The sequence below is a fragment of the Corapipo altera genome, unplaced genomic scaffold (assembly GCF_003945725.1).
Source record: "Corapipo altera isolate COAL_440 unplaced genomic scaffold, ASM394572v1 61411, whole genome shotgun sequence".
Taxonomy (NCBI): domain Eukaryota; kingdom Metazoa; phylum Chordata; class Aves; order Passeriformes; family Pipridae; genus Corapipo; species Corapipo altera.
Genome location: NW_020884875.1, coordinates 24891716 through 24915456, shown reverse-complemented (window position 1 = coordinate 24915456; position 23741 = coordinate 24891716). Strand labels below are relative to the sequence as shown.

The following is a 23741-nucleotide window of genomic DNA, read 5'->3' as shown; positions in this document are numbered from 1 at the left end:
ACATTCCAGAAACAGGAGAACAAGGGAACAGTGGCTTCTGTAAGCAGCACTGGAATAATGGAACAGAATTCAGCAGCATGTGGCTTGTGTTCTTGCGTCTGCGCTGCTCTTTTGGCTGTGAACATGAATGAATCCTCACTGTTCTAGGCTGGAAGTCATTGCCTTCTGTGTTCTTTAAGATGAAAATGTAGGTTGGTTACATTGACTCTCTGTCTGTCTGAGAGTTAAAACCTTAATTTAGATCTGATAGGATCATTAACATACATAATGTAGAAAACAAGTAATCGGTTAGAACATGAGCCTTTTGCAATCAACAGCTTCAGCTGGAGAGCCACATGTATTTTATTATCCCTTAAAGTAAATTAAGTTCTGTTGGTAACAGTGTCAGACCAGTCCAGCATATAACTTCACTATGCTTCTTATTAAAATCCACATAAAACTAGTGAATCTTGCAGGACTAAAATAACTGAAGTCTAATTTAAGTACAGCAGGTTTAGAACATTCACCAATTCTAGTAGCATTTTTAAAGATTTAATAATATAGCTAATTTTTTTTGTTTTCATTCTGTTCATTTATAGATTACTTGTTTTAAACAGCTGATTTCTCTTAGTGAAGAATGAGGATAGCTAGCAAGAAAAGATCAGCTCTGAGTTGGTGAACTTCTGAAATTTCCTTCTTTATTTTTAATAGTTCCTACCACAAAGAAAGTAGCCAGTATATGATATTATTGATTAGTAAAAGATTCCCCATGTTCTCTTACATGAGGAGCACAGACTGAGCCTTTCTTGTTTTCTTCTAAAGAACTTGAAATATGAAATCGACTTTTAAGAAAATGGAATTTTTTTTCTTACAGGACCACAGCGGGATGCACAGGCAGCACGAGAGTTCATCCTGAAGATGTTCGTAGACCTGAATCCAGATAGTGACAAAATTATCTACTCTCACTTCACGTGTGCTACAGACACAGAGAATATCCGCTTCGTCTTCGCTGCTGTCAAGGACACAATCCTACAGTTAAACCTGAAGGAGTACAACCTGGTTTAACTGTACCTGGGGGGTCCTCCAAAACCAACTTTCCATGATTGAAGATACACAAGAGGGACTGTATTATAATCTGTGAAAACAATTTGCATAATACTAATTTATTGCTGGCCTGGACTCTGTGAATGTCCACAGAGTTTGTAGTTAATATTATGATTTTATTTAAACTATATGGAGGAAAAACAAAAGATGCTGAAGTACATTCACAGCACATTTCCTCATTTTTTTAGGCAAAACTTTGTGACTCAATGTGTTTCAAATTCTCGGTCATACATTTACAAAGGATAGCAGTTTTTTGCTATTGAAGCAAAATCAAGCTGGTTTCCTCTTTTCCTAACCCTTTCTCACCCCGTCCTTTCCTTCCCCCCTTATGTTTTATAAGGTACAATGGCCTTTTTTTCCCCAGGTGCATTCCTGGGTGAAATATTTTCTGTTGGGTGATTTGGTCAGGAAAACAGTATCATCACAATTTAAGTCATCAGTCATTGTAATTTTACAGTATGTACTTTCTCTGAAGGATCAAAAAGTATTGATACTGTGATTTTTAAATTCTTTACATGGGTGTCTTCATTCTGTCTTCACTTTGAGACTAGAAGATTGGAATTGCAAAGTAGAATTACAGTTGTCTAAGGATATTAAATTTATCTGTAATTTTACAGTTCAGAAAGGTGCACAGAAGACAATAATGAAATCATTAAGACACAGTTTCGGATGTACATGGAATATGTTAGAATCTCTTTTTAGTTGCCATGTGCCATTTTTTTCTTTCTCCTTTTATTTACAGATGCCAAATAGAAAAGTGAGACACTACAGTTTCCCCAGTGGCTACAGCCTGAAACAGTGTTGTTTTTCTCAGTTTTGTGGTGTGTTTTTTAAGTTAGAGCTTTTTTAAGTGTTCTTTTTCCACAATAGAAAAATTATTTTTATTGTACAAAATTCATGTTGCCAAATCTGGCTTTTTATAAAACCAGTGCTCTTGAAACAAGATACTGATTGAAATGCCAAACAGAGGGGTTGGGAACTGACCTGATTGAGTCAACTGCCAAATGATTAACACCCGCAGTTTTAGCTCATGTGTTCCCTTTTTTAGAAGGTGTTCCATTTTCTAATGCCAAAACCAACAGTGTAAGTGAATATGCTATGAATATGACATGCATGTGGTCTACTGATTTAAAAACAGTTTAGATCTCTCCCTTTGTCAGTTAAGACATGAGGTTGTTTTCCATAATAATTTCAAGGCACCTTTAGTTGTATAACACAAAAGTATTAATGAGAGATCATATTCAGGAACCTTTCTTGATAAGGTTGCTTCTTAACTAATTCACAGGCATTTGATAAGCTTTCATGCAAAATAGCCTCTCTCAACGTTCTTTAGAAGAGATTTGTAAATGTAAATGAAGCAGTGAGAAAATCATTCTTTAAATTTAAACGTGTGATTTTTTTTAACAACAAAAATGCAGCACACGTAGATGAGCCTTTATTCTGCAGGTTGAAAGGTGTTTTTTGATCAGGTGCATGATTGCTAGCAAGCTCTAGGAAACTCGGAGTTCAGACTTGTAATTGGATTTATTATCTGCAATGCCAAGTAGCACTGGAGTGCACTTAACACAGAAATTGCAGCCACATAGCAGCAGATGGGAGGTGGAAAAAAAGAATGGCTTATTAGTTGATTACCAAAGTTAACAATAAATACTAATGAGACGGTTTTCATCCTTAACCCTCTCAATTCCAAAACAACAATAACAAGAACCAGTTGCTATTTTTTGCTCCCTCTTAAAACAATGTGTAATTTAAAACTGGTTGTAGGTATAGTGCAATTATGAATGCTATAATCATTGTACATACATATATATATATATATATGGCAGCATCCATATTGGCTTTGTAATCATTAATTTTTGGCAAATTGAATGTGCTGTATTGATATGTATCTATGTAATTGTATTGTATGTCTTATAGCTAATTCACATTTTAAATAATGTTATTTTATTTACTTTTTTAAGAGAGAAGAATGTAAATTTTGTCAGTTTATTTCTGACTAGGGATTTGTTGTTTTTATTTACAAAACAAAATACTATAGTACAGAGCGGTACTAGCATTGTGCTGTATAAAATCATTTCCACATTCCTGAGAAGGAGTAAATTGGAGACACCCAGACAGAGGTCATTCACATTCAAAACAATGCTTAAATCTTGTCAGGGCTTTATACAGCTGTAGAAAACAAACTTATTAGAGAACTTAGGCCATTATATCTCTAATTGGAACATAAGCTTTAAATATAAATTAAATTTTTATTTATCAGATTCACATTAGGTTACTTTTACTTTTCTGGTAGGATTTATTGGAAAAGTAAATTTAGAGATATTTCAAGCCATTGTATATAAGTACTAATGTGTGTATGCTGTTGCCCTAAAAATACCATGATAATATATAAAACCTCAGATCAATTAATCAGTCTTTCAGAAACTGCAGAAACTTTATGAATAACAACAACAGCCAGAAAGTCACTATAATTAACAATTTTAAGGAATTAAAAGCATTTTATTTAAAAGTAACGCTAACATTCTGAATAGGGGATCAGAACAGTGACTCTTTCTTACGTACAGTTTAAGAAAATTGGTCTTGATCTTGCTATAAATTCAACAGAGCTTCTGTTTTCACAGTTCCACTGTTGATAGTATCCCTTCTTTCAGCCTGGGAATACATTGCCCACACTGGATTCAGTGCTATAAATGGAACTGTAGCAAAAAAGAAAAGAAAAAAAAAGAAAAAAAAAGGGGGGGGGAGGTAAAAACCCCAAACAAACAAAAAGCCACACCACAGTGGTGTCTAACAAAAGTTTGGGCATTTTTAATTTTTTTTTTCTTATAGGATATTGGGTGGGGGAACAGGAAATGTGGTTCGGAGTTTTGTATAAAAACAAAACAAAAGTTTACTCACGCTTTCTAGTTATATTGTGATTGCAAAAGTTTTCAAGAGTGTGTGCCACTGGGCTATTTTCTGGTATTTTTTAGGTGAGTTGAACCTGTGGCAGTGTTTAGATCATTTGAGCATGTTCTGGAAAAAAGATATTCAGCATGCCAAGGCAAGCTTTACATGAATCACCTAACACAGCATTGCAGTGTGACAGTTTACAAAAACATTTTCTTTTTAAATGACACAGCTGTTCCCACTTGTAGTATATTCCATTGTGGTGGTGGTGCTGCTGTTGTTTTAATTGGTGGTTTCTACTATGCCTTATAGTGCTTAAGTCCAGAAGTTTGTGCCTCTAACATGAAGCTGAAGGCAAAAACATCAAGACAGAAACCCTTTTAACTTTGCCAAAATGATGTGTTTTCTTTGAATGGTATAAATGGGGGAGGAGGGCAGGAAAACATCTTGGGAACCTGTGTATTCTAGATGTTCAATAGCAGAAGAAAGCTGTAATACATGTTTTACAGAAACCTTGAACTTGCCTTTTTCACTAATTAACTGACACTGTCCTTACAGATGTAGGATGATGCAGCTATAAGGGCAGTTTACTTTTTATAATTCAGTCTCTTTTGATTGTCAAGGTGTGTGGACTGTAATTTTTAATCATACTGCCACATGATTGTGAATCCCTTTTTAAAGTTTGAAAGTGGAGAAGAGACTTTTAATGCTGGAAAACAGTCACAATTGACTGCATGATCTGCAAAAACTCTATATGGGGGAAAAGGGCTGCATATAAAGATACTGCTAGACTCCCATAAGGTGCAGAAGACTTTCAGATTACTCAACCTCATCTCCCTTTCCTTGTTAAACATTCTTCACGAAAGAATAAAATATTAGGAGAAAACATGGACATGTTAACCCACATGAAAAAAAAATAAATTTAGACAATAATTTACTATTATGTGCTGCTATTTTTGGAGCTCTGTGCATGGTTTTCCTGCAGACTATTACATTAGTTAACTAATGAAATGTTCACAGCATATTAACAAGGCCTACACATCACCTACCTCTAGTTAAGTGATCAGTAAAGTAAATATGTTTTGGAGAGACCGACATAAGTTAGGAAATTTAAATGTCCTAGTGTAAGTGATTAACCATGGTTTTTTAGAAATTGAGATTTTGCAAAGGCATTCCAGTCCCTCTTTTGATATAAACCATAAATTCTAAAATTTAACAGGCTTTAAACAACTGAAGTCATCTGACTCTGTCCAGTTTGTTAGTTTAGTAGAGATCTTGCAAAACAATACATTTAGTTTGAGAAGTGGAGCTGCTGATACCTCCTCTGTTTTGACTTCTGATTACCCATAACATTTTGAGTTCTGTGAGTCAACCAAGAAACTTTCCTATGTAGTCAATGCATTGAGGTCAAGATTTAGCTGGTTAAAGGGATTTTGCCATCCGTTTCACTTGAGCTTTTTCACAGTAGCCATGCTGCAGGGAAAAAAGAGAGATTTTGAAAATATTGTCAAAAATATAAAGCCAGCCATATCAAAGTAAATGTAAATCTGTTGATTCAGGTTTTTTTTCTCTCAAAATACAGTTTAAGATTAAGTCTGTTGCTGGATTTCTCATTCACCATGCTGCAGGAAATCCTTATTTGACCAGTTTTAATTTTTTTTTTTTAGGGAGGAGTGTCAGATGCATTTTAAAACTTTGAGTATTTAAAAATAAATATCATATTTGCTGTTCTTAAATTGTCATTTAAATGCATGTATTGTGTGTTGAGGGACAGAAATAGTTTTTTTGAAAAACTAATATTGTACAGTTACTGCCCCTCAAAAATGTTGCTGGTTAAAAATACAGTATTTTTGGCCAATACCTTTGTACTTCATTCCTGAAATTTAGTTTTTCTGAAATACTGTTTGGGCTTTTTGTTCTCCCAAAGTGCTTCTTGTTATAGTAAATGCTGGATAGATGTGTTACTCCACAATTAATTTTTTATTATGTGTGCTCCATCATCATTGTCAAAATATTAAAATTTCCAGAATATCTTTATTACAACCAGACATTCAAAACCTTTGAGATCTGTTACAGTGGAGATGGTAATTTGACAGTATTAGTAAAGGTTTGGAGTTTTTTTGGCTTGTGTACAATGGAAACTCAGAAATGGGGGGTGAGAAGAAATAAACCCCATACCTTACTACTAGAAAATTCAGACTGTGTAGACAGGTGAATTTCTTAAAGATTTTGGATGATTGCAGTAGTACTGCAAGAGCAAGGTGTTCCTTGGGTCATCTTGTTCACCTGTGCCGTGGCAGGAATAAGGGAAAGATGCCTGTGAGCTACTTCTCAGGAGTTTGGCTCATACTTGGTCAACAATCAGTTGATCTCCTATCTTCATTACTGAAGAAATAGAAGTTCAGGCCAGTTGCAAAAATTAGTTTGTTTTCTATTACGTGATCACAATGGTTTAAGTAAGATTCCCAGAGTGCAAACGGTTTACCTAAGCAAGGACTTGAGTGAGTGATTCCTCATTTTAATTTCCAGTTACAGAATGTAAGGGAGAGGAATCAGTAGGGAAGGATTTATTTTATCTTTATGTTTCAGTGAAGATAATGCCAACAAAATACAGTGTCAGTGGTGACTGTTGGATATGTGAAATAAAAGTAGAAACTATCTGTGTGATAAACTGTGCATAGTTGTGATTAAAACCTGCTGAGCACTTGTGGGATACTATTCCAAACATCTAGGAGTTCAAGAGTATTTGTAGACTGCCACAAAATACACAGTTGCCAGCTCCTCAGTAGCACATGTGGTATCACTATCTGACATCAAGGCACCTGCCCCACTCTCATAGCTCATTGCTACAAAAAAGAGCTACCCTCTGAGACCTCTTCTGTTCCCAGTTTTCAACTGCTGGGAATTTTTCCTCTCCCTTATTTCAGCCTTCCTGCTTTGCCAATGAGCTGGGTGAAAAAAAAAAAAAAAAAAAAAACCTCTTCTTGTTTGACTGCTTTACTAATCTAATTTTCAGGGGTGTCAGCTGATTTGGCTGACTAATATTTCCAACAAGTGCTAAGCTGACTAAGTGGAAGAGGTAGAAATGTGTGGCCAAAAGGCTTAGAAATAAAGAAAAAAAGAAGTAACACTCTTCCCCTTTTTAAACTTAGTCCTGTCGTATCTAAAACCTTCATTTTATACACTCTGGGGGCTATTAGCTATTCTGGCTTGGAAAGGTTGCACTTTCCACTTTGAGAGGTCTTGACTGCATTTTTACCTGTGAAAAAAAATGAAATTGTAGAGAAAGGAGAACTCTTTCCTACTCTGCTTTAAAGTTTCACACCAATTTCTATGTGAAACTAAATGCAACTGTAGTCAGACTGATGCCAACAAGTCACGCTTAGTGTTAAGGGTGGAGAAATACAAGAACTGGGCTTTCATTCATCTCACAGGGTGAAAAAAAAAAAGGGGGGGGGAGAAAAAACAGTTAATTTCCAGTAAGATCTTAAAAACTGAAAGTTTTCTATCTTATTTAAAATGCTGTGCTGCTGTGCATGACATTCAAGGTTTGCTATGTCCTTGTCCAATGCACTCCTTCCTTCTCCATTCACACTCGTCTATCACACTGATTAATTGCTTCCTACCATCAAAAGAAAATACTTCTACAGTATTGCTTTATGTATATACACTCTGGAATACTTTCTGATCCTTGTGAATTAAATGTAAATTGATCTGATAAATTCAACAGATGAGGATGTGTAATACAGCTGAAGAGGAACACAATTTCTGCTTAATCTTCTTTAATGTTCCTTCTGCCATTTTGTTCTGATTATTTTTCTGTATCTTTCTTTTATCCTGCTTGTCATAAAGAGAAGGTTGCTTGACCTGCCAGATTCATTTCTGGTAGTCATTACAGAATTGATTATACTGGCTGCATTAAAGACAAATTGTAAGAACAGCTTCAGAAGGCTCCTGTAATCAGGGGCAGATCCAATTAGCCTTTTGGACAGGCATTTCAGAAAACGAAACTGTAACACTGTAGTTGGAATATAGTCAGCTGAAGGATGTAGTAGGCAAATGTGAGCCTAATTAAGCCATTTTAGTATGTCATTTTGCATTGTCAATAGAGAACTGTTCGCCAGGATGTTACGGAAAGTTTGCTTTTTTTCTTACAGTCCTATATGAGGTGGTTAATGCAACGATTAGGCTGGCACTCAACCGAAGAGATGCTTTAATTCGACTCTAAGTTCAAATGTATTCTTGCGGAGATTATTGCATAAGATTACTTTATATGATGCTAAAAACAACAAGAGAAGATTACTTGCATGCAGTAAATATTTAAGATATTGCACTTTTATACATTTATTATAAAGAAGAATCACTCCCTAGAAATAAAATTCCATTTATCTCACAATGAAGTATCTGGAGTCTCTTAACAACTGGCAGTTATTGTGCACTCAAGTGTGGTTATTGTATACTAGAGATTAGTTCATTTGTTACCATATACTGCAAAATACTTGGTTTATTATAAATGCTGATTTTGGAAAGGCAGAATAATGTTTTTGTGACTGTCTTGATGTCTACTTTTCTCAGCATTGTCTTAGGAGAACCCAATTTATTTTAGTTGGAGAAACTGACTGATGTAATATCCACTGTCAGGGTTTTTCTTCAAGTGCTTTAGAGCATCACTTATCTCACTTTACCAAAGTTAAGCAACCTGGTTGTAATTGAGGCAGAAGATATAAACATGGTCAAATTTGATACTTCCCTTGCATAACAATCTTTAAACACATTAATCAGTAATATGATTATAATTTAGTTGATGGAGCTATTTGTCTTAAATTGCAACAGGCTGTGTTGGTACTAAGAAGACATCAGTTTTCTTTTACAAGATGTTGGAAGTGTTCAAATAATGTTATAAATAATATCTGTAAAAACAACTTAATGGATATTTAATATGGTCTAGAAGTTCTTTGAATCTCTTGTAAGAAATTATAGAAATGGTGCTACAAGTGGAAGACTTCTGTGGTTATGGATTAAACAATTCTCTTTTGATATATATTCACATTCATACATGCTGATTTCATTTCTGCTAATATGAAACAAAAACAACTCCACTGTAGATAGCAAAATGTAATCCTCAGTTTAAAACCAGAAGAGCAAAGTATTATACAGCTAGAAGGTAATTATAGGGCTCATCCTAGATGATGGTGTAGAGTGTAAATGAGCACAACAAATTTCCTAAGCAGAGAAAAGCTCATGTAAACTGAGAAACCATTTGTGAGTTGTTGGGTGTCTGTTTACTTGTTCAAGATTAATAGGGAAAAAAAAAAACAAACCTGGGTTTGAGATACTTTGTTAGCATAACTGAGACTTCTTTAAACATTTTGCATTACAAAGTAATGCAGGTTAAAAGTTCTTTCTCCTCTATTCTGATGTTCAAGAGTTGAGTAATACATATTATTGCAGAGTGCTCAAAATGGACACCTCCATATTGCAACAGAGGGGAATAGTGTAATGCTGCAAGGCAAAGAAGGCAAACCTTACATCCTCAGTCATGCAAGTGAAGGTAATTTTGCTAGTTTACCTGTAAAATATGCATAATTTAGTTATTTGGTTTGTCTTCTCAGTAGAAAATAATATTATGGCTTCCGTGTCTTAGCAGATAGTCTTTTTACTTCTTCACTCTTCAGTTGTTCTACTGGAAATAGGAAAGAAGAGTTGTGTTACCCTAGGCTACAAAACCAGAAAATTGAATCCTTTTCCCAAATCTCCATCACTAAATGTCCTGATTTGCTCTCTTAGAGAGCCACAGGTGTGACCTTTATTTAGTCTTCTATTGCACAGCAAGCAAAGAGACAGGTCTTTGCCACCAGAAATTAATGAAAAGGCATACAGGTTTAGCTGCTACAGACTTCATTTTCTGCAGTCTATTCATCCTGGTTTAGTCTTTGCTTTCAGTAATTCTGTGACCAGCACATTTCAGGAGAAGGAAAATAGATGGAGAAGGAAAATTTTCTGCCTGAAGGTCTTTTGAGTAAAAATTCGACTCCAGTGACATCTCTGAAAAAGAAATCTACTTCTCAGAAGAGGCTTCTTTTGGAGCTGATCATCTGAAATTTCCAAACACCACTTGCTAGTTGAAGTTCTGTAAGTGACAGAAGTTGAAGCATTAGTTTAAATAAAGTGTTTGTTTCCATCACTGACAGCAGTCTATCTTGAACAGGTTGACTTAGGCCGATGTGTCATTATTTGAAATGCTTATGGGTACATGGAAATTCCTGTTTGGTGTACATCTGTCACTGTGGAATGCTGTGTCACCTGTGAACCAAGTGTCCTAAAGAGTGGAAATTTTAACAGAAAGTCTTGGTGTCTGATGTTTCTGCAATCAAAGCAAGAGCAGGTCTGCTGTTGCTTTAGTGCAAAAGAATTTCTCTGCTACAGAGCTACCGTTTTCACTTTCTGGGTTTTTTTCCTCCTCCCACACATTTCTATTGGAAAAATAAAAAACAAAACACCCTCCCAAAGGAACTGGGAATACTGATGACATTGTGCACTTACATTCCAGACAACAGTTTTTAGTCATATTATTAGAGCCTACAGGTGCCCAGTAGGTTTATGAATATGACCATTGGCTCTTGACTGTGGGCCTTTAATTACGTCAAGCCTGTAACCGGGGATTTGATATGTAGATGCTATGTTCTTTAGGAAGATACCTTCCTAAAACACCTTTTACACTGCATAAGTTTCTTCCAAATCTAAGATTTCTCAAGTGGTGAGAAAAGAAATAGGTGATGATAGGATGGCCATTAGCCATATACTGAGGTCTGCAGTGAGAACAAGCAGGACAGTGGACTGTGAAGCACACACTGAAGTTACTGTTGCTGGAGGAGGAGACTTTGTAGAAAACTATTTGACTTAGGCCAAAAGTACACTGGGAAAACAACAATGGGGAATACATCACAGCACTTACTAAAAATTCCTTTGACAATAAAAAAGGTGAAGTCTGAGGCATTTTGCCAAGACTTCAAGGTTGTCATTAATGAGAACACAATTTGAGAATGTATCTGTGCATATACTACCTAGATATGAATTTGGGAGCTGTGACACTTAGAAAATGGTATATATAGATAGTGACATAAAGAATTTAACACAAAGCAAGTGCCAGGCCACACAATTTTACATCTTTCATGAGAGACAGGTGCAAACACTTTTAAGTATATTTTTCTATAGGTACATGCACATTTCTATTGGCATAGCAAGCATATCAAGCATTTTGTGATATCTGAGGAGGCCATAGTCTTACAGATAATGCTTACCTATTTAAAGAATTTTCAGAAAGATATTGTAAAACAATTGTAATTTCATAGATGTTAATGAAAACTACAAGTTGTATTTTGATCTTTGTGTGTGTGTATGTGCAATTTCAATTAAACAAGTTTATTTTAAAGGTGTTTTCTACAAGAGCCTGACTTTTTTGATACCTTACAGCTAAGTACAGCTATAGCTTTCTACTGTCTGAAGGGTATTAGGTTTCACAGGCTACAAGGATTATGAGAAAATCATAAATCCTGTGCTTAAGAGACCAGAAGCAACTTGGGAATGCTGTGGGAACGGGAGGCAAGAGAAAGTAGGCCCAAAGCCTCTCGGCTCGGGCTCCTGATAGGCTGATGGGGAAAGCCAGAGCTGCCCGTGGGGGCGAGGGATTGGCCAGAGACACGGGCAGGTGGGCGAGGTCCGCGGGTGACAGTGGGGATCGAACCCGGGCTTTTCGGTCCAGCTCGACCTCCCACGCCTCGCCGGACCCGACTCCTGCCTTACACCGGCTCTGCTCTGCCGCCAGACACTCGCCGGCCCACCCTCGTTGTGCACCAGCCGCACCAGCGGCAGCCCCACCAGCCCCCTGCCTCAGCTGCAGCCACGCGCGACCTCCACAGCCCCTCGCCTGCCTCCGCACTTCTCTACCCGCTTCTTCCCCTCCGGCAAACTCTCCTCCTGCTGCTCCACGTCTCACAGTGTCATCAACATTTCACACTCGGCTCGTGCCCGCACAGGAGAGAGGCTGAGATGTGAATGAGAGCATGGCAAGTCTCTTCTCGTGGGCACTGAGTGACCTACTCCAGTTGGGGAACCCCAAATGCATTACTACTCTTGGTTTCAATACCCTTCGACTGCTCAAGTAGAACAGGATGTCTCCCCTTACTGCGAAGCCCCCACACAGGCAGCTGTGTGCAGACAAACACACACACACACACACACACACAGAGACACACAGACACACACATACAGATACACACACAAACACACACACACACGCACAGTGACACACATAGACATACAGACACACAAAAACACACACACATACACAGACACACATCCACACACATACAGACACACGCACGAACACACAGAGAGACAGAGACACAGACAGACACACACAGGCACACGTACACAGACATATACACAGACACATACACACTACTGCTCTGCAAAACACCTTCTGCATCTATGGTGCTGTTACTGTCCATCAACTGCTGTCTTGAGCAAAACATCCCCAGCGTCTGTCCGGCTGCAGGTACTGCACTGTGTCGCAAGGTAACAGCAGGGTTTGGCAGAATAGTTTTAAGGGCTGAGGTGCTGGCCTTCTCTAATCAGTTCAGGGGTGTCCTTTGTTTCTCCTGCTGGGATCTGTCCTTGCAATGAGCTGGGTCCTTTGGTCACGCTTACTTAACCATGACTACCCAGTAAACATCAGCTATCAACTGGGCACGCATGCACTTATGTATGTATCTCTTCAGAAAGTTCATACCATTTAGAATCATAATCATTTAGATTGGAAAAGACCCTTAATATCATCAAACCCAACCATCGAGTCCAACTGCCAGGTCCACCGCTAATCTGCATCCATCAGTGCCACATCTACACAGATTTTAAATTTCTCTGGGGATGGTGACTCAACCACCTCACTGAGCAGTATGTTCCAGTGAAGAAATTTTCCCTAATATCCACTCTTTACCTCGCTTGGCACAACTTGAAGTCATTTCCTCTTGTCCTAATACCTGTTACCTTGGAGAAGAGATTCACACCCAATGCGTTACAACCTCCTTTCAATTAGTTGTGAAGAGTGGTAAGGTTTCCCCCGAGCCTCCTTTTCTCCATATTGAACAATCTCAGTACCTGGTATTCATTACTGGCAAGAGAGGAGAGTTCCTGGAACTAATCTGTGTACTTGGTACTTTGAAAGTGCCAATTTATAAAAGCTTGGGAAAATTTTAAGTAAGATGTGGAAAAAAGGAAGCATAGAGTTCTGCAAAGAAAGACCACAACTTTTAAGACATTTATTAGATCAATAATGAAGATTCAGTAACAAGACAGGTATTACTGTAAGTTCATCTTTACCAGTAGCAAAGAGAAGAGAAAGGAAATACAACATATGGGAAAAAAAATCTAGTTATAAATCATCAGAATTCGAAGGTAGGGAGTACAAAAATTGTTAAAAGGAAGTTTAAATACCAACAGCTCTTACGGATAATGTAGCACTAAAAAGACAGATGTTTTCAAGTACATTAACAATGTTATAGGTCCTACATGGTTTTACCCAAATGATAAAAGGTAAGTATGAAAAAATTAGGAAGCAGGCATAGCATACCACATCTGGTATATGTCTGAAGGGAACATAGCAAGGTGCTGTCAAATGAGTGTGATTAAATACTTGCTAATCCACTAGTCACTAGGGATAATGGTGAATAATATTGAGTAGAAATTAAAACAAACACAGATAACCTGCAGCCAAAAATTCCAAAGAGATCTTGTTCTGTTTGATGTGAAATTTTAATAAACCATAAACTCTGAAGAAACACCAGAAGATTGGAACAGTGCTGCTGTTGTGCTACTATCAGCTTTAGTTTAATTAATTAAACACTGCCATCAGTCAGCACAAGTAAACACCCAGATAAATTTTCAAAAACATTTGCCTGAATGTTACTGAGTGCTTTATGATAAGCTGAAGAACAGTGATTATACTCAGGCTTCCTGTTCCAGTTCCGCCATACTTGTGATGTGATCCTGTAGAATCAGTCTCCTACCTTCTAAAGAATCAGTGGAGCTCAGGGAGTAAAAACAGTCCATCCAAATGGGCTTTTGTGGGAGGTAATGCATTATTTTTAGTGAAGTTTAGACTACCCAATAAAGGATAAATGTGTAAAACTTCATTGTATTTGCCAGCAGAAATGTATATTTTTCCCCAAGCAACATTTAATCCGATATGTTTCTAAGTCCCTCTTTGAACCTACCATTATTTAATGTGTCTTTACCAGCACCACAAAACATGCAAAAAATCTGACAGAAGACTGCTTAAACAGGAAATGGTGGTTGTAATTTATCTGTAGATACTGAAATATTGTATAACATTAATCCTAATTAGGGAGTTTAAAAGTAAAAAGATGGGAATTCTTTCCCATCAGGATTGTGGATTTGTCGTTAATGTGCATTTGCTCCTTTATTCAAGTACACCTTTACAAAACAGAGCACTAGTACATCTTAACAGCAGCATGCATGTGGGGAGCTACTTGGAAAAATTTTCCTGTATGGTCAAACCTTTAGGATTTAAGAGAGAAGTCCCTGTCTTATCTTTCCACTTACACGAACGATAATATGAAAATTCACTTGCTTCCTCATTTGGTCATCTGTGATGTATTTTCTATTTCCCTCATGAGATAAGGTACACCAGCTGTTTTATTTCACTCTCATAATTTCTTTTTTTGTTTGCAGTGTTAGGATAGGGAGTAACTTCACGCTGCCAGATGAGATTAGCTGCCACGCAACTAAATTTGCAAAATTTGGCTATGGTAAGTCTCAGACATCTGTTAGAAAGAAACCTGGGCTGCTGCTGGTCGTTTTCAAAACATTCTTACTACAAGAACCAGTTTTGCCTTTTGAGAATTAGGCTGGTTTGTGATTTTCATACAATTAATTGCTCACATTCTGAGTGTTACTTCTAATTCATATCCTTTAACCCAAGCCTTTCTGTTGAAGGGTATGTTACATAAAATGTACTTGGAAGGTGGCTGAATCTGAGATATTTTTCACTGCACCAGTATTTGGGGTCATTGAACTTGTCAGACTAGTTTGGGCCAGTAAGAAAATTTGTCTGAGTCTATTCCTTTTAAGGAGTATAGCTACAGTGAGTTACTGAGCAATGACGTGCACAAAGTACACAAAGTAGGAAAGAAAATTAAAAAGTCAGCTAAAGTAAAACTTTATCACAGTGTAAAATAGCAAAACAATAGAATAGCAAAACAATTAGAAACTAACCAACCACCCTAAAGAGAAAGCCACACATGGCTGTTAGTGCAAAACTGAGTTTATTTTGATCTCCTAATTTTGCAATATCCATAACATTTGGAGTCTGTTTCTCTTTGAATGTCTGTATCTTACATAGCTGTTTGCTTCTAAGAAACTATTGCCAAATAAAAATCCTATGTCCATTTTTCACAGGTTAAAATGACCACACTCTGTGATAACCCAGAAAAAAATAAGAGATTTCTCATCTCTTAGTACTTCTTGAGTGAATGACAGCAGGATTTTTTATGCTCTTCTACCACCATTCTCACTCATAGTAGTTAAGAACATATTCTTAGCTAGAAATAGTTAAGAAACTATCTGTATAATTTGGGAGTGAAACTGCAATATTATTGTTATCAGGTATTCCATCTTGAAGTTATCTCTCCATCAGCCCAAAAACCACTCTAAGCCATCAAAAAAACCCCAAACATTTAAAAATATAAAAACTGAAGTTACTTCCCCATTGAACCTAGGCTGATATATTTTTGCTCATGTTCTTTTCTAAAGCATCATCTACCCCACTCCTATACTCGTCATGTTTTTTATTCAACCAACTACTTCCATGTAAAGCACATCATAAAGTACAAGGCTATGAAACATCTGAAAGTTTACTTCCACTTCCTACCTCTACTCAAACACAAAATATACACTTTCTTCCTGGTTTCTACAGAGCACAATTTCTTGGTCCTTTTAGTAGGTACCCTCCTGATTTGAAGGTTATGTTCATCTTTAGGGAGTCACAAAAACAGTGAAAACCTGATCAGAGAAAGAGAGCAGTATATGATTCTGTGTGCCTCTGCTCTTGAAGAATAACAAGGTGCAAACAGAAGAAAGAAGGAACTACCTGTAATTATTTTATGATTTTTTTTACAAGATATTAACTGAAAATTACTTTGCTAAGTCAAACGTAACTACCACCCAGCTTAACAAAAAGGAGGGACTTACAACATTTCCCAATTGCATGTAAGCATAGCTTTCTGCGTTAGTTTTCAGCAACATGGGCACATCAGACAATCAGAAGTTTGAGAAGCTGAAGAATTTTCTGTTCCAAGAGGCTGAGATACGTTCTGGTAGATCAGCAGAAATAAATGAGAGGAAATTAATCTTGCAATATCAGTGTCTATTCTTTCAGAAATTTGATCTATTAGTGGGTGGAAAGCTGTGTGGTTTTGACAGAAAGGAGGAAATCTAGTGAACTTGTATCAAATTTTAGAGTTTAGACATACACGTTCTTGTCCTTTTTTTCCTACTTTTTTTTATTTTTCTTTTCTTTCCCTCTTCCCCTCCCCTTTTTTATTTTATTATAAGTGGTTGAATTAAACTATAGGTTTTGGCGTCACAGACAAGTAAACAAATTTTCCTGAATAAAACCTCCTCAAATAGCTGACATCATCTTGACATAATCTCTACTCAAAAACACTGGAAAAAGAGGTAATTGGAATCAGAGAAGAGACAGACTAGGAGTGTCAGAGAAGTTTGCGAGGATAAAGACTATGCAGAAAATTTCTCAAATATTCACGTCCAGTATGAACCAACAGTATCAATGCATTACCTATATGTGAAAATACGACAGCATTGTATGGTTTATTGTGATCTTTCAATAAAATTTACACTTTTTCTCTTTTCCTCTCCTTGTAAAAGCTGAATCCTCTTGAGAAAGAGGATTCATTATCAGATGAATGACATCTCTCAGGTTTTGCACGTGGGATGGGGAAACTCTGGATGTATGGACCAAGGCGAAAGAGGTGCTGGAGAGCAACCCCACAGAAGAGGACCTGGGGGTCCTGGTTGACAGCAAGTTGAATATGAGTCAGCAGTGTCCTGGCAGCCAGGAGGGACAACCATGTCCTGGGAGGCATCAGGCAAAGCGTCACCAGCCAGTCAAGGTAGGGGATTGTCCTGCTCTGCTCTGCACTGGGGTGGCCTCACCTTGAATACTGTGTGCAGTTTAGGACACAACAATGTGGGAAAGATATTAAGCTCTAAGAGAGCATCCAAAGTAGTACAATGAAGATGGTGAAGGGCCTTGAGGGGAAGCTGTATGAGGAGCGACTGAGGTCACTTGGTCTGTTCAGCCTGGAGAAGAGGAGACTGCAGGGAGACCTCATTGCAGTCACAGCTTCTTCGTGAGGGGAAGAGGAGGGACAGGCACTGATCTCTTCTCTGTGGTGACCAGTGACAGGACCTGAAGGAATGGCCTGAAGTTGTGTTGGTGGAGATTTAGGTTGGATGTTAGAAAAATGTTCTTCACCCAGAGGGTGTTTGGGCACTGGAACAGGTGCAGCAGGGAAGTGGTCACAGCCCCAAGCCTGACAGAGTTCAGGAAGTATTTGAATTATACTCTCAGGCACATGGTGTGACTCTCAGTGATGGTCCTGTGCAGGGTCAGGATTTGGACAAAATGATCTTCATGAGTCCTTTCCAACTTGTTGCATTCTTTCATTCTATGATTCTATCTTTTGACCATTGCACTTTCAGATAATCTGTTGACTTCTTTACTTCTGATCAGTTTTGTATCAAAGAGGGAATAATTTATAAAAAATATGATAATTTAGCAATGTTGAAATATAATTAACTGATATGTAGTCAGATTTACACTTGATATCTCCACATTTTCACTATTGCAGCAACACAGCTGCAGGGTAAAACTAACCTGACTCAAGCAGAATGTCTTGTGAGAATGTTGGTGTTTGCCATTGGTGACTGATACGAAACAACCTTTTTGTGCTGTTTCAGTACTATTGGAAGTAGTGCTGATTAGACCAGAAAATTATAGAAACCCAGCAGAACTGAGATTTATTAAAGGCAGGCTGAGGAATTGCATAGAGTCAAGTGTTATTTCTGAAGCAATAAAACCCTCCAGATTCTCCATAAAGAAGCACAATGAGCAGTCCCATGAGTCCACATAATGAATTAGAGAGACTAGCCGACTAAAAGAAAGGAAAAATGGGCTGGTTTGCCATATAGGTCATATCAAAGCCTGAACGAATGGTTCAGAAATCTATTTGATATGTCAGTGCTCAGATTTCTGGGGTTATAAATAATGACATATTGAATGATATGAAATATTTTATAAAATAGGCTCATTTAAACAATTTTGGTGTTACTTCAATAAATATGATAGGCTGTATTTAGCAAAAAAAAATGTTGTTTTCACAGTACTTCAGAAAAAAAAAAGGATTAGTAATAAGAGTAGATAACTGGTTGACTATGATTAAACAGATGAATATGATTTTACTGTAACAGAGACAACTCATATTTGTATCTACAATGAGGGGAAACACAGATAACAGAGAGAAGATATTACCTAATTAAATGGTCATCTGAACTGTCATGCTGCCACAGAAAATTTTCTTGAGATTCTGCTACTAATACAGGAATTAAAAAAAGTTCTGAAGGATTGATCTAATTATATAATGCATACCTTATATGTATGTTGGTTGTTATATACTGATTGAGGAAATTTTCCTACTGGAAGAACAAAGCTGAACTGCTTTGACCTCACTGATGGGTCATACCTCCATCACTTTAGGTATTCAGTAAAAGATACAGTAACTCATATATAGAAGTAACATATCAAGCTGAAATTATGTGCATCAGCAGTAAAATAATGGCTGTTGTTACCTGTGACAAGAAGTCAGGCCTAGGTAAGTATGTATGCTTTCAGTGGAAATAACTGACACATAAGCAAAGAATTCTACTAGGAAAAAAGCTAACCAAAACAAACAAACAAAACTCCTCCTCAGTATATTTTCATTTTTGTGATTTATTGTACTAATTTCTATGTTAGTTACAATGTGATGACCTCTTTATTCAGAACATAAACATCCCCCATTAGTCCTTATTTAATGTTTCTGAGAAATTTTCTCCATGCACACCTACATCCCTGAAAACATCAGAATAGAATTTGCCAAATGCATTTCTTACACGATACAGAATCACTTAGGTTGGAAAAGACCTTTAAGATCCTGAAGTCCAAACTTTAACCCAATACTGTCAAGTCCACCACTAAACAATGTGGGAACAAGCTGAGTTACTTTACACCTGCATTTATTTAATCAGAATCAAAAGGGAGGATTGGCCTTGGCTAAGTGCTTTGAGAGAGAGAATGTTATTTCTCAAAGTGGAAAACCACTTTAAACAGCCTGCATGATAAGCGTGTGTTTTTCTCTCATGGCTGAACACAGCCACCACATGATGCGAGTGCAAATGTGTGAGATCAGGGCATTGGTTTGGGACGATCCTGAGAATTCTGGTTGATTAAAAGAAAAATACTGAGTGCTGTTCACAGGAGAATATGAATAAAAGGGGAATGCCAAAAAGTGTCAGTGGGCAAGTCCCAAAATCGAACTCTTTGTGTGCAGCCTCATTTTTTGCTTTAGCACCCATAAACAAAATCCTTAAGTGCTGTGTCTACACACCTTTTAAATACCTCCAGGGATGGTGACTCAACCACTTTCCTGGGCAGCCTGCTCCCTGACCACCCTCTCTGGGAAGAAATTTTTCCTAATAGCCAATCTAAACCTCCCCTGGTGCAACTTAAGGCCATTTTGTCTTATCCTGTCATTTGTTACTTGGGAGAAGAGACCAACTCCTGTCTTGTCACAACCTTTTTTCAAGTCTTTGTACAGAGCAATGAGGTCTCCTCTAAGCCTCCTTTTCTCCAGGCTAAACAACCTAGCTCCCTTAGCCACTTCTCATAGGACTTGTGCTCCAGAGGCTTCATCAGCTTCACTGTCCTGCTCTGGACAAGCTCCAGAACTTCAATGTCATTCTTGTTGTGGGGCCCAAAACTGATCACAGGATTTGAGGTGTGGCCTCACCAATCACATACAATTTTTTTTCCAAGCGTGTAAATTCAGACCCTCCAAAAGAGAAGCTTTACTGAAATAATAGCATTATAGGTAGCAGCTGGAGATAAAATTTATTCATATATCTAAAAAAAAAGGTGTTTTTCACTTATGTTATCCATTTGTTGCCTGGTAAAGACTTGTTCTTACTACAAGTAGTATTTGATACTATACTCATTCACCTGGAATTTCTGCATGTTTCTTGGCACTTCACAAAAGATAAGAAAGCTGCTTTTACCTAGGGGGTTTATTGTGTGACGTGAAAAAAAAAATACTCAAGATGGTTTCGTGCTTCTTTTTCATATAATTTTTGATGGAAACAGATTAACAATTGAACCTTGAAGTATTGCCCTCTAATTGCAGAATTAAATTTGAATTCCAGAGGAGAATAATGTAACAGGTTTTTAAGAGAATAATAGATTTTTATTATTCTATAGAAGATAGAGGTTTCGAATTTATTTGCCAAATGATTTTTCCACTGTCTTTGTTATGCATGGTCAGCTCTCTTTCCCAACTGTAAGTTTTAGTTTTTTGGGTTTGTTTTTAATGGTTCTTTTATTTTTAATGGAACAAGTATATTCTCCTACTTCTGTAGTATTCAAAACTACTCATCCTTATTTTATCATCTGTAATCTTTTCTCTACCTGCACCACGTCATGGAGGAGTAGAAGTCAACTTACAAAAAAAAATCAGCCTGAAGGAAGGCAATTTTGACATAGAGATTTTGAATATAAACATTTTATATATATATATATACACTTTAAATGTAACTTTTTCTGTTCCTAGAGAGAGATCATGTGTTTAGAGAGATCATGATGTGCTATACTTACTTTAATTGAGAATGATTTCTGAAAACTTGTTTGTTGCTTGTATTTCATTAACAAAAGTTTCTGCCAATAAATAACATTAACTTGTGCTTGTACTGTTTTGCATTTCCCCCTCTTTGTTCCTTTGTTGGGTCTCTAATGATTACAGGTTTGTTTAGAACTCTTTCTGTTCTTTCTGTAGAGCAGCTGCTGCTCATGCATTTACAATTCTACATATTTCCATAATGTCTCTTGGGCCAACATCTTGGTGGTGAGACTTACATAAAACTCTAATCTTGCTATAAATTTTCATGATATTTAAACTCCTTTCATGATAAGCCATTGGAAATGCCAAAAGATGTTTGTTGAAATGCAAACTTATTACCAAGTGTTGACAGGATTTAATAACCCTTTTCTAGACTTCTTAGTGCTGGGATACTACAGCAAAATACAAGCCTTCTGAGCCTTGTAGGGCATCTTATGACATTCAGTTATCCTTTAAAGTGTTTAACCAGAGGGGGAAAAAAAGGACATTTAAGCATTTTATCAGATGTCAAACTAACTTAAAGAACTAAAAGTATAGACAGAGCAATAGCTAGTGCTATAGATTCAAAGTCCACTTATTTGCAATAATCCTCAAAAATCCTTCAAGTTAGATTCAACAATTAAAAAAAAACAAAACAAAAACCAAAGTCCTAGTTAGTAGAACTGTTTCTTAAGTACTGGAGGAGCTGTGAATAGAGTTTGGGCACTTACTTAATTTTCCCATAGCTTGCAGATTTTCAGTTCAGTTGCAATAAATATTTATGTTGACCATGAATGCAACACAGCTATAGCTTATATCAAAGCCTAACAATCAGTATTCTTTTAAAACTAGATGTAAAACAAACAATCCACTTCCAGTTATAATTCTATTTTACGATGATATTTTCTAGCATGCTAACACAAACTTCTAGAAAAATCATTTACTCAGTCATTACAGTAGTCAAGCTGAAGTAGCTGGCATTGTTCTGGTCTTAGTAATAAATTGTCTCACCCAATCACAGGAACACACACACATGCACATGCACTTGAACAAAACACCATAACACTTTTGGTTAAAATGCCAACTTTTGGTAAATAAACTTTTGGTTTATTCTTCAGTATAAAAATACACGGGACTTACCTGCTGCCCGGTTTGAAAGACTTTCTGCTGCTTTTAAGGACATTAAACCTTTCAAGTTTAATCCCTTCTTTCATCAAATCCTGGATGAATTATTGTATGATATCTCCTAAGATTATCATTACTCAAACAAGGAAAGTGAAATTTACTGTATATTGTTTTGACAGAATCACAGAATCAAAGAATATGCCAAGTTGGAAAGAACCCACGAGGATCACCAAGTCCAACTCTTAGCCCTGCACAGGACCATCACTGAGAGTCACACCATGTGCCTGAGAGTATAATTCAAATACTTCCTGAACTCTGTCAGGCTTGGGGCTGTGACCACTTCCCTGCTGCACCTGTTCCAGTGCCCAAACACCCTCTGGGTGAAGAACATTTTTCTAACATCCAACCTAAATCTCCACCAACACAACTTCAGGCCATTCCTTCAGGTCCTGTCACTGGTCACCACAGAGAAGAGATCAGTGCCTGTCCCTCCTCTTCCCCTCACGAAGAAGCTGTGACTGCAATGAGGTCTCCCTGCAGTCTCCTCTTCTCCAGGCTGAACAGACCAAGTGACCTCAGTCGCTCCTCATACAGCTTCCCCTCAAGGCCCTTCACCATCTTCATTGTACTACTTTGGATGCTCTCTTAGAGCTTAATATCTTTCCCACATTGTTGTGTCCTAAACTGCACACAGTATTCAAGGTGAGGCCACCCCAGCGCAGAGCAGAGCAGGACAATCCCCTACCTTGACTGGCTGGTGACGCTTTGCCTGATGCCTCCCAGGACATGGTTGTCCCTCCTGGCTGCCAGGACACTGCTGACTCATATTCAACTTGCTGTCAACCAGGACCCCCAGGTCCTCTTCTGTCAGCACTGCTTATGTCATATTTTACACCTATAATCTACACTAAAGGCATTTTTTATTAGTAATTCTGTGTTTACAGAGAATGAGAAAGATGTACCCATGGCATTATACTATTATCACTTCATGCTTTAGGTAATTTTTCACTTCATTTTAGGACTTTTCTTTGAATTATGAGTGTCAGACTAGCTGCCAGTGTCAAACTCAATTTGTTATATACTATGAAATTGAATATTAATCCTGATGTCTCATGGCACTTGGCCACATAAGCGGACTAAGGTATGCAGATGCAGGCACTTATAATTCTTTTCACAAGACCCTGATTACAAAGATGATTTTGCAGCTACAATTACATTAAATACCCTTGTATACACACAAAGTTTTAGCATGGAATGAAGCCAGAGTCAACCTCAGTCATAATCCTGTGTTGTGTATTTGCATGTCAGTGCCCTTTAGTTTCTCCAGAAGAGGATATCTGTCCTGTGACTTCAGTAAACTCAAAGAAAATGCCAGTACAGAAGGCCTCTAATCCTTGCTTCATATACAGTCCCCAAATAAAGTGTAAATCATAGGTGAAGCGCTTCCTACAGTGTTTTAAATCAGCACGAATATTTGCAATAACAGTTACAGAACAGAAAAATTTATTTAATAGACAATACTGCCTGTCTTGTTAACATAGTTTTGCTGTGTAAAATTAAGGTAAAAATGCAATATGGATTACATTATATCTGTAAAGAATCCACAAGAAATACTAATAGGAATGCTTATATCATGAT

At 37.3% G+C, this 23741-nt stretch overlaps 1 protein-coding gene across 2 annotated transcripts in view; it reads left to right on the top strand.

The window, feature by feature from the left end:
- Positions 1-6639, top strand: part of LOC113943109 (guanine nucleotide-binding protein G(q) subunit alpha-like) — a 129808-nt gene extending 123169 nt beyond the window's left edge. The window contains exon 7 of one of the 2 annotated variants that reach the window (XM_027634451.1): positions 854-6639. In XM_027634451.1, coding sequence (XP_027490252.1) covers positions 854-1044 — 191 coding nt within the window. In that variant the 3' untranslated portion in view covers positions 1045-6639. The remainder of the gene's footprint in view (positions 1-853) is intronic. The other variant, XM_027634450.1, reaches the window with a different exon arrangement.
- The last annotated feature ends 17102 nt before the right edge of the window (positions 6640-23741 follow it).